Raw genomic sequence first — 16,465 nt, forward strand, 5'->3', positions numbered from 1 at the left:
TGTTATTTTCATATATTTCATGCTCCATGCATTTCCAGATGTGTACAATTGGACAAGTGCGCTTGCACAAGCTGGTTGTCTGTCTCCGACAGTGCGACGCTTGTGAAAATAAATGATTGTTGGGAGTGAGCGCTTCGTCTACGTCTGTCTACACTGACCCTGTGTTTTTTGTGCGCAAAACGCTAATATAAATGTTGATAGTAAAGGATGAAAGGAAAGAGAGGGCCACATCGATCTAAAGCCGCCCATGCACTAAGAAGTACGGTGTCTTAAATAATGAGTCACCTTTATTTTTTCTTTCTCGACATACACAACCTCCAAGTAAAAAAACAAACAAAACAACGTCCATGTTACTATCAATGATTCTGCCCAGAAAAAAAATAGTTGCCTGTCATTGATTGGTGCTAGTTCGGACATTCGTGGTTATTACGTTTGCTACATATGGCTTAGCCATGCAGGTCATTTCGATAGTTGGTGATGACTTTCAAGGCTCGCATCATAAAATGGCTTAGCCATGCAGCTCATGAGGGTGTTTGTTGGTATGAAAACAGCGAAGTCCTGGGGAACACGCTTGTAGCACTCAATTGAGCAACCGGTAATCGATCGTAGTGATGACAGATGTTGAAAAAAAAAGGACTTGCAGAAGAAAAAAATGAAAAACATAAAGTGAGTGCTCTCATAGCGACGTGTTGTCCCTCTCTCGGCGTAGGGAGGCTGGGTCCGAAGCCCTGTACGGGCCGTCGTAGCCACGAAGCTGACGCGGCTGATTTCGTTCAGGCTGCGCAGTAAAGAAAAAAAAACACTGTCAGTAAGTGTGGCTGTAAAGGTTATGGCATACTACTGTAAGAATTAGTAACTAGTACCGTGAGAGTTCGTAATTAATTAAATAAATAACTTATTTAGTTACTTATCTATTAAATACTGGAGGACTGTTTGACCCAAGCAGGGGTGCAAAAGAGCAAACAAGTTTACAAATAAGGAAACAAACAAATACGTGGCATGCAATATGTACGAATGTCCAAGCTAAAAGAATGTGCACGACAGCGATAACCATAACATATTGAGCATGAATCAAGTTCAGCACTTTCAGTACTAATTAATGACGTAGGCAGTAATCGGTCGTGTGCTGTTATTGATGGAAATGTTTAAATATTTTATTTCTTGTGTGCTATGCTGCTAGTGACTCTGCATGCTTTTCTTTGCAAGCATGGATAGTTATCATTAGTTTATTATCCTTCTTTTGACGAAAAGAAACCTTAATACTTGTTCTATTTTACACCTATAACTTGCACTGCCTTGCTTTCTCATAACTAGCTGGTGAATCGATAGTACACTATATTTCAGAAATGTAATTTGGAGAGCTAGTTATTGAATCATTTCTAATGTGCTAATGTTATTGTTATTTATAACAAAAACATTAGCACATTAGGCCGGTTAAGGCAAGGCCTCTTCACCGGCCTTTGTCAAAGGGCTTGTCCACCAGCCGAAACGTCAGTCAAATATGCTGTGCTTATTGAACGTACGTCGTACTCTTTTTCTTCATTTTGCTACCGCGGCCAGCGCGATTCCTTCAGTCATAATCATGCGCATGATATGCATATTCATGCGCATATCATCGCATATACATACATATATATATATATATATATATATATATATATATATCCACCACTTGTTCACACAATTTGGGTAGCGCTCATTAGTTTTGTAACATCTGCATTAATTATTCTCCTTTATAAAAGGGCGAACTTCGAGGACAAATCGGGTTTAAACAAATTTTCATAGAAGTTCTTCGGGGTGCAAAAGACTGGAATTATCGGAATTCACCCGAAAACGAAAGACCTATACATAAGGTTGCGTGAAGTACCAGCATAGGGAAGTTTTGGCCAAATTATTGATGCAATTGCTGAGAAGGAAGCACTTTTGTTTTAGCGGGGTTGTGTTTTAGCTTTTGTCTGCACTCTTAAACAAATGTACACGCTTTGATGTGTATATTTGCCACACAACAATAATCTTCATCTGTTTTGCTTGCGTTTCCTTTCTTGAAAACGCTGCGCTCGCTACTTTCCTGTCGAGAATGCTTTGTCATGCTGATAACGCGCATGGAGTTCGTGACTTGGAAGTACCATGCTCGCAGCGTTAAAGAAAGGAAATGCGGACAAGACAGTTGACGGGTATTTTTGTGTGGCAAGATACGGCCCAAAGGGTGTGATTTTACTTAAGAGTGCATATAAAGCTGAGCTTGGTGTGCACATAGTAGAAATGAGAAAGAAAGACCTACACCGACCAAGTAAAACTTATTAAAAGACATTGTCTTTTAAACATTGTCTCTTAATAAGTTTTACTAGGTAGGCGTACCACTTTCTTTGTCATGTGTCATCCCGACCAGACAGACTTCCGTCAAACTCTCGATTATAGTAGAAATGAGCCTGTCCCAAGTTAAGCTACTCATTAGTGTGGTGGTAAAGTATGTACATAGCTCAGTGAGCACACTAATGACAAGACTGTGTGGAAAATATAAGTCATTTCTTTTTTTGTTAATTTCATGTGAACAGTTTTGATAGCATTCAATTTCATGCTCCCTGTACATGAGTATTACAATTTTCTATACTGTAAGGCTAATTAGAGTGCTACAGAAAAGGAACAAACACAATATGATTCGCGTACCGTGTATTATTCACTGTAAATGATGTGGATTACATTTAAATTTAGATTAGACCGTAATTGACTGTCGTTGCAGTTAATCTTGTTAAACTGTACACGATAGCCAGCAAGGAATTTAATTAGAGCAGGCTCAGTATTTGCATCATTATTGTCATTTTTGTACACATAAATAACGAGGGTACCCTATGGGATACCAGACCTGACGAGTAGATTAGAAAAATAATCTGCAAACTTACAATCTGAAGATAGCTTATAATGTGCAGAAACCAAAGTGGTTATGAAAGGGAAAAAACCGAGGTGCTGGAGCTTCGGAATAAGATAAGCATTGAAAATTGGCAGGTTTGCGCATACTGAAGAAGGAACAGCGCAGAAAACTGGACACAGTTGAAATTAACTTCAGGGATGTGCCTATATTCTTGCAAACCTAAATATGAGTAGCACTTACATCTTTCTTGAAGTTGGGGCCTTCAAGTTTCTTCTTCAACCTAGGAGAGGAAATACAGTATAGTTGCCAGGTACGCACGTGAACATAGTGACAAAAAAAAACAAACTTTGGCTACCATCTTGAGGAAGCTGCCTCTGCCGACGGTCATGCACCGTCACAAGTATGTTAGACAGAGACATGGCGAGAACGGCAACACAAAGTATTACAATATTCTTGAAACAAGGTAAGAAGTAATCATTTATTTAAACGCCAAGATTAAAACTGTGCACTTCAGCATATGTCATTTAAAATTATGGCTCTTAACCAGCCGTAAAACATTGAGTATAGTATAAATACAATTTGTTTGATGTCTTAGTGATATTTGGTGCCTTTTTTTTGTAAGTAATATTTGCGAGTGGCTGCTGATCTCTCCTTGCCCTTTGCCGTCACTGTGCAATGCGTGACTGCGGCAGTTGTTGCCAGTTTTCATTCAATAGAAAACTGATGGCTAGAGCAGGCGCTGAATAAGCACGGAGCAAAAAACGAATACAATCAAGGTTCCGAAGAGGGGCATGCCTCTATGTCGCGGACTAGGAATTGCTATCTGCCACAGCTGCATGATTACGAGTGCCTTTTATGAGAAAAAAAAATTGCATCACCGCTTGGTTAAGGCAAACAATCAATTTGCCACAAAAACAAAAGAAAAAAAGCCACTCATCTATTGCATGGTTCTCTTTCTTATCAAATATTTTTTCACACTTGGCGCGTGTTGTGTGCTAGTGTTCTTGGCATCAGACATGACTATGCATTTGCATGAAAATGGTAATTCATGACGAGACCATTAAATAAAGAGATTCCATTAAACATTTATTTAGATGAGCATATTTTTCTTACATAAAGTCCATAAATCTGGCATCTTATGATTTTATGGCATTGCAGATTTTGTAGGTTAATATCCATAAATAATGCACAAAACAACTAATCTGGGTATATATCGACTGAATTACACCAAGTAAGATAAAGACCTTTTGTCACTAATTTTAAACAGCCGTACTTTTTATAGCCAGAAGAATGTACGAGAATGTATAAACACTCTACCTGAATAGGATAGCTTACGGCTTGTCTGGACACCTTTTCATGAAGATTAAATTATAGATAAAGTCTGACATGCATCGTGTTTGGCACAGCCAGTGTAAAGAAAGTTGGAACCGCTGCACGAATGACGAAGTCTACCACTGCATCCCATGGCACAGTGTCTGAAGCGTGCCTTCACTGGCAAACAGGACTAATATGACAGATTTTGAGATGCTTGATCTGAGTAGGAAACTTTCTCATTTGAGATGTATACATACAATTTAAGCGCTTCTGAGTTACTGCCAAGCAGTAGACAAAAGTATAAATGCAGAGTGTAAATTTTATAACGTGTAAAACTTTTATAGACAAAAGTCAAATTAACTGCACATTTATCTCTCATGCGGCAAACGCTGGAGTATGCAGGTACTATATGGGACCCTTAATTAAAAGAAGTGCCTAACTGATTGGATTGAAATGGTTGAGAGGAGAGTGGCTATGTTTGCGTTTATTTCAAGATGCCGACCTGCTGACTCAATAACCGAGGGGCCAAATGAACTTAAATTGCCTCTACTTTCGGAGCGCAGGAATGTAGCTCGATTGAAATTCCTCATTGCGCTACGTAACAATTTTATCATCTTGAACGCTGGGCAGTGTTCCGGCAGCGCTCATCTCGACAATTAAGGAGCAGTCATGAACACCAATTCACGCCCACAATTACGCGAATAAACTCGTATAAATACTCATTGTTTCCCTAGATCAATTGAGGAGGGGAATCCACTTCCACATGATATGATACAGTCACCTTCCCTAAACGTGTTCGAACTTTATTGTGTCATATCTTGATGCTCAGGTATACGCTCTTGGCGACAACCTCATTTCTTCTGTTTAGAATGTAAGTCTCTTACTGATTTTTTTTATTTCGAATGTTATTCTATATTCGTGTTATATACTACATCTTGCTATTATTGCTATCATCATCATTGGCCTATTTTTTTGTTCAGTGCAGGACGACGACCTTTCCCAGCAATCTCCAATTACCCCTGTCTTGCGCTAGCTGTCTCCAGCTTGCGCTTGGACATTTTCTAATTTCATCGCCCTATCTTTCATCAGCTGGGTACTATATCTTGAACTTGGTGTAAAATATCTTGCTTGATGTTTAGTTCCATATGATCAGATGCTTAGGTGCCTGTAGTATTTGCGGTGGCATTTGTAAGACAATGCGCCAGCATCACTATCATTATTTTGTTCGTCTACTACTCCCTACAATTATGTTTACGGGTAGGTAAGCACTGCCTGAAGTGCGGTTTATGTATGCACTGTGTTCACATCTCTCTGTTCTGCCTTTAGGCGGCACCAAATGGCTAGCAGCACAAATAAATAAATAAATAAATAAATAAATAAATAAATAAATAAATAAATAAATAAATAAATAAATAAATAAATAAATTTATTCACCAAACAAAAGGGATGTTCTTCCTATAAGCTCTGCTCTGTATCAGTGCTCTACAAAGCTCGGTTTTATTACAAGGACAGTATTGATATCTTCTTTTCTTTCTCTAAGCTGTCCCTTGCTTGCAGATTCATATTATATTTGCAAACACCATTGTTATGGTTGCTAATGACGCATTATTTTACGTGCTAACGAACACTTCGAGCGGGACAGTATTTTATGCGGCGTGCAGTTCTATTTTCAAATTTTACCTCGATACGATGCTTGCAGAGACGACGAAGCACATCAGTAACAAGGATGAAAGGACGACACCAACGATGACAATGTTCAGCTGGGCAGCTGAAATAGAATGTCAACCAAGTTATATTTAACAATAATTTTGGAGACAACGAAAGTACTAATGCGCATGGTTGTTGAAAGTTCCCATTGTTCCTGTTTGTGCCTGCGAAATGTGCAGCCTTCATCTTGCATAAGGAACTTGCCTCGAGCTCCTTTCTGTTTCTCATGTGAAGGGTACTGAAAATTTCCGGCCTCAGTGACATTAATGTTCTAGCTTTTGACGCGTCTTACTTCCAAAGCATTCAATGTTTGCTCGTTATAGCCCACATTTAAGATTTTTAAACATCTAAATATGCGTCTTCACATATTTAGTGAAGACATATACAAGGGGTTGAGGGTTTTCAAGCCATCTTTTTGCGGCCTTTTCCTCACCCTGCTCCATTGTTCAATGGGAAATAAAGCTTCATTCATTGTTCTGGATAAGTCTGATGTTAACTACACAATGTAAGCGGGCTGCTATATATGAGTGGCTGAGTTACAGGCAAGAAATGCTGCTTGGCTCATTCGGATTAATGAAGGCAGACATTTCTGTCAAGTGCATTGCAGTCTGTGATTGTTAATGATAAACTGTAAATATATGGTATTGTTAGGCGGCACCAAGATATATGAGCATTTCGAGCTAGGTGCCACGCTTTTTCAGAACACAGTTAGCGTTCGTTCCATACTGTTAGCGCGATTCGTACTGGAGTGCGCCTGCGAGGCATGGAATTCACACTCCAAGACCCTTGTATCAAAATTATAAATGCAGAGCGGCGTGCTCCTCGGCTTGGGTACTGGTATTACAGTGTGGACATTTCAGTATCTCCGCTTTATATCACAGCAAATGAGCCGCTACAAGAATCAAGAAGGAAGCAGAAATGGCTTAACCTAGCTATTTTACAAAATGATTAATGATTTAGTTTTTGTTGACAAATTAAAATATGTAAGCCAATCGAGACCAAGAATTAAAAAAAAATCTGTGAACGCTGCACATTTGTAGAGGAACAATGATTTTCGAGAGACTGCCTTAGGTATGTTTTTTTTCTCAGATTGGCACGTGACTGGAACAAACTTCTAGAACTCGTTGTCACGGCGGGGGACCAGTATGTGCTCTCCTCCTTGGTTCTTGATTTTTGTGTTAATACAGGTTAATTACAGTCAATAATTATTTTGCACACGCACTTTATCTACACCGTAGTATAACTGGTGCCTTTTCACGGAGATATTTTGAATGGGTAACTGAATATTCCGTTCATAGTGGTTAAATATGCAGGTATGGTTTACAGATTCGTTACCTATTCATTTGTTGCCATGGCTATTGTGAATAATATGTATTTGCATTTAGTATGTATATTCCGTAAACTTGTAATAATTGTGTGATTGAATATTTCGTTCGTAGCACCTAAATGAGGAGTTGTCATTTACTCATGTGTTTATTACTTATTATTTTATCATCATGTCATTTGAGTCGTTTGTCTATATCATGCATCCTAGCATCGAATCTTAGTCCCACGTCAGACCGATAGTACAAATAAATAAATAAATAAATAAATAAATAAATAAATAAATAAATAAATAAATAAATAAATAAATAAATAAATAAATAAATAACGACAAGACGGAATAATGGTGGCCCTAGTGTACAGTAAATGACATTAGGCCAGTTTTAACCATCTTGCAACCACTTCTGTTCACTTCATCATTGAAAATTCTCATAAAAAGAATATAAAGGTTTGGCAGATAAATCTGTACTATGTAAACCTCACAAATTACTTGCTCAAATGGATTTGAGGCTTTGTGAAACAAATTTACAATTTGCTTCATTGGAAAAAGATTTTTAGTTAATATGGATACTTACATTGCAAAGGCTTGTTCTCACGTTGACACTGTGGTCCTGTTCGCTTATCAGGGCACCTGCAAATATTAGTGTTTAGGTGCAGTGATGTTTGCAGGAGCGGTATAATGACGGATAAGCAAATGGGCGCAGAGAATGTCAAATCTAAGTTATAAACTGGTCCATTGAGCAAAGACGGAACTTCACGGAGGCGCCCTATAAAGCAAATGCCATATAAGGTATTCGTAGCAATAAACTGTTGTTTGTTGTAAGATTACAAAGTTGAAATTTTATCCCATCATAGGAAACAGATGCTGGTGCACACTACAAAAATACAATTACAGCTTGAATTTTATGGACGTTCTGACTTGCTGTGTTGTGTGCGACCATGAGACTGCTGCTGATGATGCTAGCTGCTCATGAGTTCAGCTGAAGAACCCTGAATATGCCGTAGCAGTGGCAAAGAGAAAGCGTTTCCACTCATAGGATGGCTATAGGAGCCAAACGATTTTAGAATATATTGCGTAATTTCTTTAGTAGATGCAGTACCAGAATTGAGGAAATCCGAAATCAAAGAGTGTGCAACAAGCGGAAAAAAATTGATGCCAATTTTAAGTTTCTGTTTTCGCAGGCTCATAAAAAGTTTATTTTGCAGAACTAAGCTTACGATTTCTTACGCTGTCCTAATATACTGCATTGACGGCAGTGTTCACCAGTGGGCAAACGAGGGAAGCCTCCAACTGTATTCATTTTCAACAAGAGAACGTGTACTTGTAAAAAAAAAAAATACTGGTACTACAAAGAGAGACAGACACAGCTCTGACCTGCCATTGAAGATTTCTTTTGTGTACAACCTTTTACACCCATCTTTTTACCGTATATATTGTGCAGTGTACAAAATAAACCTGACTTATGTTGACCGGCGATTGAAAATTTGTTTTGCACATAGCTCTGTAATGCCACTTTTATCTATGTATATATTTTACAGCACAAAAAATAAATCTTCAGTTGCAAGTGAGCGTGGTGTGTGTATTTCGTGGTCCATTTTTGATGCTGTTTTCATTCTAAAAACCATGTCTTTACTAGCACAAAGGCAAACTCTTGCAGGGACTGGTCGTCTGGGTTCGGCCGCTCGATCCAGATAGTGCACAATCGAGCGACCGTGGTCTTGGCAACAACTGTAGTCTTGGGCAAGATTTACATAGCTTCCAGTTTCCCAAGAGCGAGGAGCCTTATCAGGCACAAAAGAATAAGACGAGAACTGGGTAAGGGAAGTGATGTTCAATAGACAGGATTAGTTATAGTGAAAGGCAAGTGCTTTCCTAAAGGACAACTGCAACGAAACTTCGCTTAGGCTACATTTTTTATACATGTGCAGTATATGCAGATGTGTAGTATTTTCCTGCCTGTCGTAGGAAGTCGCCGGCAACGGCTAATCTCGGAGGTAATGCCGTGGAGGTTCGTGTTAATCATCCATAACTTCCAGAGAACGGAAATGCGGCATCTTTAAAAAAAATTCGTTATGAAATGCTTCTAATTTTGTGACACTTTTGTCACATATCTGCTCGTATATCAAGCGTGAGATTTTGCACGGAGGCTGTTTTGCATGCACACTGTCTGAAGCGAAGCTTCTTACGAGAACCAAAATTTCGCTGTATGGGCCTTTAATGGTAGTGCTTGGCGACTCATGAATTTTAGAGTCATTTCCGCCCCACATCCCTCTTATTGTCACAACTAATTGATGAAATAAACGACTGTTTTCCAAACAGCCTAATGAAACATGGCCCTACTCACCTGCAGTAGAAGTTTTGGTAGTTTACACCGGGTTCACACGTGGCATCTCGATGGCAGAGGTTCGGGATGGCTTCGCATATATCTGTGCAAAATTTAAGTCCAGTTATTTTATTTCACAAAAAAAAAGACAAAAGGATCGGCGGAGACATAAGACTGATTACGTGTGCTTCGGCAACGACTGCGCATTTCGCGACCGGGCGGCGCAAATGGAACTGGCGATCGCGGCTAAATCTCGCGCGCCACATATGGCGGAAGGCGGGCAGGCAGCGCGGGAGGGCGGCCTCGATCGACTTCGCCAAGTGCGTGCTTTGCACGGCTGCGCGCGGTCGCTCGCGCCCTATCTTGGAAGGGATCTGCAAACGGCTCATACCTTTGTGCCTTCTGTGTTCCCGTCGCTCTTGCGTTGAAGCGATAAACCGCACGAAGGTCACTTCGCTCGCTGCTGCTGCTGCGCAAAACGCTGGTGTGCTGCCGCACACCAGCGTTTTGACAGCGAGTGTCCGCGATCATAGAGTGTGATGTGTTCATGTTTTCTTGCGCGTGCTGACACCATGCTTGTAAATTCAGTTAGTAAGCCAACTGCCACTGGCAGGTGAAGTTGAGGATGGCCCGAACATTTCTCGACCAATCCTTGAGGGCTGATAGCAGAATTGGAATAGAAAAGTTTGGAATCACTTTACGTTATAGCGCTCTAGATGTTAGAAATAGTAGGCACTTGCGCCACGTGTCACGTTCTTGCCTTCGTTTCTTGTGGCAGTTCTTGCTTTGAGGCACCGTTTTTAAGACATGACTACCTCCAGGACCGGCCCACTTTCCCCAGCACTTTTTTTGTACCAGTTTATGCTGCTTAGAAACTATGTGACGTTTTACCAACTTCTTGATTGCCCAAGTTAATCATGTTTTAACAACTCTTCGTTGGAGTTCAAATGCCATCGTTGTTTTACCATGCACCACAAGACATAAGGTACACACGACTGTAAAACACGTAGTTGCTGATGACGTCACAATTAATCTTTCTCTCGCTTATGCTCATGCACTACCCATGCAGAAACCAACAATCCTCATGTAGGCTATGTCGAACGGGCAGCGTAGATGTAGTTTTGCTGCCATACGATCGTCTTCGACGTGGTCGTCGTCGTGCTGCTGTTGGTCGTCACACGCACGTACGCTCGCGACCCACACACAGACAGCTTCTCAATTTAGACAAACGTTGGTTTATCTGGGAACGGTTTTCAGAATCGCAAACAATGCTGGATAGCCACGTATCTGCGAAATTATCCGCATAACATCAATTCCGGCCGTGCATGAAATCTGCGCATTTACGTTTGTCTCATCCGAAGCCCTGCCACAAGTGTTATTGTGTCTCACACTTTGTTGGATGACACATTTTTTTCCATGGTACTAAAAAAAAACGTATCAACAGGTTTCTACTGCACAGAGAGGTTACCATCACCAGAGAAATGCAGCAGTGAAACAACGCCAACATCTGAATAATTTAGAACTTAGGAGTACAGAACTAAATTTAAAATACACGACAAGTAGGCCCAACATGGTGCGTGTCTGCGTAGTTCTGGCGTCGTTGTCAATTGTGCGGTAAAATAATACTTGTAAATAGAATATAGCATTTTGTATGTAAACAAAACTCACTTTTGCACTGTCCAGTTTCCAGGTCATGCTTGAACTGTGGCTTGCAGACACACGATTCGAGTACGCAATGCTTTCGCTCATCACCTTGGCAGGTCTCGTTGCATGGTCGTGCTGTAACCGTGCAAGATATTTTAAAATATGCGCATTGCATTTCTATTCTCTTATTCTTTAATTAAAGGTCTTTACATATTCCTGTGTTTAAATCACTTTTGGTGTACACTTCCAAATTGCTGACAAATTATTGTACTTTAGGTCACGGCAAACATCTGGTTAGAGTAGCGATTTGTGGCTTCTTGCTCTTCATACCCATAATACGTTTAAGCGCTAAACCTGAAATTTCTGTAATATCCCACCTTGGCGGACCTTGTTAGAGTTGGAATCAAAGTGCTGTTGTTAGCCAGATAGAGCTACATGTCCATGCTGCATGCTTTGGGCCAGGTGAGCTAAAGTGAGAAAATATAGTTAAAGTGTCCTTAGGCAAAGGGCACTTCGCCATTAAACAGTATCCTCTGGATGCCTTCTTGGTACCTTATTAGTTCAGTGAGCTATATGCCTCAAAACGCATAATCATGTGTGCGTGTGTGCGTGCACATGCACGTAGCGGACGCCGTACAAGTGAATGTGTCAATTATTCAGTGTAAGAGTTTCGGACACTAGCATTAAGCACAGAAAAGCAATTTATTTTCTGGCTTGTCTCACAGACAACATTGTAGTTCAAAGTATGAAGCCGGTTATAAAAGGGCAGAAATTAAAAGTCGAACATATATTAACTCGCTCAGAATGTTTATCTGCATTCTGAAAATGGTCTATTATATGTTTATTGGAGCTTTGCGATGTGGTTCAAAAAAGGCCTACTTACTTGTAATTGTTTGTGAAATTCTATACATAACTCAACTGAACGGTTCTTTGCACTTCATAAGACTGAACAATTGGGAAGAGGAGCATCAGGTCAGCTTTTGTGCCTGGGCTTTCCAGAGACACAAACACAGGTATATTGCAATGAAAGATGACATTTTCTTTGTTACTGTTCCTGCTGAAGGAGTGGTATCATCGGACCTTGAATAGGCAGCGGGTTCGCAGATGCTTGTTATCACAGCTCTCGAATGAGTTTGAGGAGTCGCAGAAGAAACGCTCATGCCATCGCGATGCTCGATGTAAGACCAATTGCTTTGACCACATGGTTTGTTGCGTGGTAGCCGACACCTTGGTCAGTCATTTTGCTGCATTTATGTTCCAGTATGGGCTAGGCACTGAGCGATGTGACGGGCTCTGCCAATGGGTACCTAGGGATCATCTGGCGCTATCAGAGATAACGTTCCTTATATAAGTTTTCCCTGGGGTAAATATGTACCAGCAAACCCTGTTGGGCGCTGTTGTGAATCATTAACCAGCTAGGTATGGTGTCGTCTTTAGAAATCTGTTAGCGGTTTGGTTAAGGGAGCAGTTATGCTAAAGCCTTCCAGTGAAAAGTGATGGCTACCTCTTGCGAATAGTGTAGTCACAGCAAGAAACCGAAATTTCTTTGCCTAAACAATACTTACGCTTGCAAATCTCGAAGGGCATCCCGTCTAGTGTTGCCGATCCTATGGCCTGGGTTTTAGCACCATCACAGGAAAACGTGGTACCGTTCTTTTCATCCTCGTTGCATTTCATGCCGAAGTCCTCGGCAACAGCCTTCAAGTCGTTACACTGCATTGCAGGGTTGACTGAAACAAAATGAGTATATTACTTCTTGCTCAAGAAGGGTATAGAAGTGCCTATACTAGAGTACACCACTTGAATCATGGAAAGTTAGTGTCTCACCACCATTTCATTTGTCATTAAGAGGAGTAAGGGAGGAGAAGCAAGCGTTCGTAGATGTTTACTTTTCACTCGGTCACATCACGATGGAAATAAAAGTCACTTATCAGGGAACTAGTCAGTGAATCGCATAATTCATTTCTTCCATAAATAATACAATGCTGCAACAAAAATTAGTGACCAGAGTAAAAATGTGCACCTACGGGGCTTGGCTAAGCTCTAGCTTTTCAAAGAGAAGCAGTTACACGTCAATTCGTTTTACAGATCAGATATAAAAACATATGAGCAGCTACAAAACAATTATACAAACCAATCATGAGCAGTTACATAAAAATTATACGAACAGATGAAATAAGTTTTTCTTTTACTAATGACCAGGGTAATGGTATACTGGAATGTGGCAGTGTACCGCCGGTATATCAAAACAATGGGAGAACCGAGGACGCCTCTGCAATGACGCCACCAGACGCGCGCTGCGATATGCCGACGTGCCCAGCACGCGAAATTTAAATATGTTGTGAAAAACTTCCTGCATTCACAAACTAAACCGCTCTCATAATACAATTGAAATTATTATTATTAGCAAAAAAAGTCGCAGTTTCGCAAGAAAGGCGAAGCGTTGATTGCAATAGCAAATTAGTGGACAGCTATACAAAGAGAGGATAGTATTTTCATTGGCCGTATAAACTTGCAAACATAGGTATACTAACTAATTTAACGAGTATGGTGTAACGCACGCACAAGCAAACGCGAACACATCTCACCCGATGACCGCGGAAACTCGCTGCCGAAACGCTGCAGTGAGAAAACGCGGCAGCAGCAGCGAGCGATTTGACCTTCCTGCAGCCGCTCGCATTTACGCGAATTAAGCGCGATGACACAGCGCTGCGCGGATTCTCTACCTGTCTCAGATGGCTTTCAATATGCATTGGCAGGCCGGGCACGCGAGGCCGCCCGGAGTAGAACGCCACCCCTCCCCCCCCCCCTTCCCACGAAGGCTTGCGCTCGACGGAAGGCGGCGCTCTTCCTCCCCGCTTTCGCCGTTGCGTGCTCGAGATAGAGCTGCGATCACCGGATCACCTTTGTACGCTTTCACTCGCACATACAGCATACGGCGCGCGGCGAGAATTTTATCGCCTTTAAACTTTATACAGAACATCACAGCGACGACGACAACGACCATGGCGGCGTAAATGCGCCTGGAATGTCCATATGATTGTTATTGCAATAAAAATAATACAAACTGTTACGGTGCATCAATGACGCCGTCCAAGCTTGCACATTTCCAACCACAGATCATGCAGTGTTCCTGATCGTCTGCTCAGCGTTTCGGTTGCAGAAGACAAACAAACACTGGTGTGCTCGTTCTGTTCGGTAAGCACGCGTTTGTTTTTCTTATCAAAGTATTTCTAAGCACACGAGGATGCGAAGTCCGGAAGAGGCACCTGCACAGTGCTTAGTGGGTTGCATGGGATTCCTCTTGTGTTACATGAGCCAGAAATGCTATCGTCGGGTTTCAATGAAGAAAACAAATTAATGCTATGCGACGAATGCAGTTACCATGGCTTGGCTATTTCGCTCCGCAAAACGGTTCCCAGGGGCAAGACTACAGCCACTGTTCTCTCTGAAGGAGCCTGGAGTTGTTCTGATCGTTGCGGAAGAGCCTCATTGCACGAACAGAAAAAAAAAAAACGCCTTTCACAAACCCAGCGCTTGCCGTGTACATAAAAACATGTGCGAACATGGCAGGAAAAACCGTAGTAAACAATCGGCGATCTCCGCACGGACGTGCATGACCTCCGCGAAAACAATAACTGCTGATCCCGGAGGCCCTGTGGTGTACCATTATGTCTTCGTCTGCCAGCAATAATTTAGGCTTCAGAGATAGATGACACTATAGTAGACCGGAGCGTTTATGATGTACATGGTAACGATGAAAAGGGCGCTAGAGGAAAGCAATATTAGGGTTTAATATCTCATATAAACAGGCGGCAGGGTGGAATAGTAGAGCAGCAGCATCCAGGCTTGTTTTATGCGGACGAAACTGTGTTGCTAGCTAACAAGTATAGTTATATGCAACGTCTGGCTAATATCTGTGAACAAAAAGGTGATAATTTAGGTCTGAAATGTAGCGTTAAAATGCGGTGCTATAGTATTAAATGAAAACAGTGAACAGACAGTGTCAATACAGGGCCAGGAAATGGTGCGGGTAATTGAATACAGATATCTTGGTCTATGAATAAACGAAGGCAATAGATAAACGGAAGCACAGGAAAAAACAATAGCAAAGGGGAAGAAAAAGTGGCCATAATGAAACGCAGAACGCTAGGAGGATAGAATAGGTGCGAGGTGCTCCGGGATATGTGGAAAGGTGTAATTCTTCCAGTACTTACACTTGGAAATATGGTTGTTTGCTTGAAGTCAGGTGTACAAGCAGGACTCGATCGCAACCAAAAGTCAGTGGGACGCCTCACATTGGGCGCTTACAGAAGACTACAAATGAAGCTGTGCAGGGGGATATGGGCTGGACTAGTTCGAAAGCGAGGGCAGCTCAGAGTAAAAGTGATTATGAAGAACGACTCAGGAATATGGAAGAAAGTAAATGGGCTATGAAAGTGCTCAGATATTTATACAGGAAAAAAAAAACTCAGTGCCCTTCCACTCTGTGAAGAAGGATGATCAGCGAAGCTGTGTACGTGGACCCTTTAATGGGGAACTTCACCGCCGCCGCTGGTTGGCCTGGCATTTCACTATTTCCGGGATCGGCCCACGTATGGGGAGTGCTTAACGCCTGCTTCACCTCCGGCGCGGGTCGGCTGGGCATTACACAATCTTTGGAATTTTTTTTTATACGCGGACACTATAGTGGGGAAAGTAGCCCTTAACAGCTTCACTGTAAAACATTGATTCACAGTGAAGAAAATGAACTAGGAAGCTTACCAGCAAGTATGTGCCCCGTACGGTGCGCAACATGGCAACAAAGAACGTCAAGCGAAAATCAAAGCCTGAGACAATCTCACGGGTGGCAGCTATGGAAAATAAACCTGCTATGAGTAACTACTTAAGAATAAAAAAACGAAATCAGGAAAGAAACAATTTATGATAGCTCAAAGGGAAGCTCTTTACTTTTCGAAACCAGATCAGGATGCTTTAGAATACGCACTTATGAAGCGAGATACAAGAAGAAAGAAGAAGCATGTGCTTGCTACGGTAAAGCTAGGGAAACGATACTGCATGTTTTATTATAATGCGAAGATATCTGCCCAGCGGTCAATTTAGGCACCTTTGGCCTCACTGAAGTCCTTGGGTTCAGCGAGAGCAGGGGCAAATCAAGGTTGTGCGCAATACAGATTAGTAAGAGGTGATCGGAGGTTTGTTGGCAGAGAAGTAAGGAGACCGCAAACATCGCAGGCGTACAAAAACAGAGCTTCCAGTAGTGGCTCGGAAAGCTTGATACATG

At 41.5% G+C, this 16,465-nt stretch overlaps 1 protein-coding gene across 1 annotated transcript in view; it reads right to left on the reverse strand.

Annotated features, from left to right (window-relative positions):
- Positions 1-269: 269 nt before the first annotated feature.
- Positions 270-16,465, reverse strand: part of LOC135902181 (uncharacterized) — a 51,989-nt gene continuing 35,793 nt past the window's right edge. Inside the window, exons 7-13 of the mRNA XM_065432140.1 lie at positions 12,747-12,911; positions 11,206-11,316; positions 9,559-9,640; positions 7,789-7,844; positions 5,864-5,951; positions 3,110-3,149; positions 270-778 (exon numbers count right to left, since the gene is read on the reverse strand). Coding sequence (XP_065288212.1) covers positions 677-778; positions 3,110-3,149; positions 5,864-5,951; positions 7,789-7,844; positions 9,559-9,640; positions 11,206-11,316; positions 12,747-12,911 — 644 coding nt within the window. The 3' untranslated portion in view covers positions 270-676. The remainder of the gene's footprint in view (positions 779-3,109; positions 3,150-5,863; positions 5,952-7,788; positions 7,845-9,558; positions 9,641-11,205; positions 11,317-12,746; positions 12,912-16,465) is intronic.

Source organism: Dermacentor albipictus, chromosome 4 (assembly GCF_038994185.2).
Source record: "Dermacentor albipictus isolate Rhodes 1998 colony chromosome 4, USDA_Dalb.pri_finalv2, whole genome shotgun sequence".
Classification (NCBI taxonomy): domain Eukaryota; kingdom Metazoa; phylum Arthropoda; class Arachnida; order Ixodida; family Ixodidae; genus Dermacentor; species Dermacentor albipictus.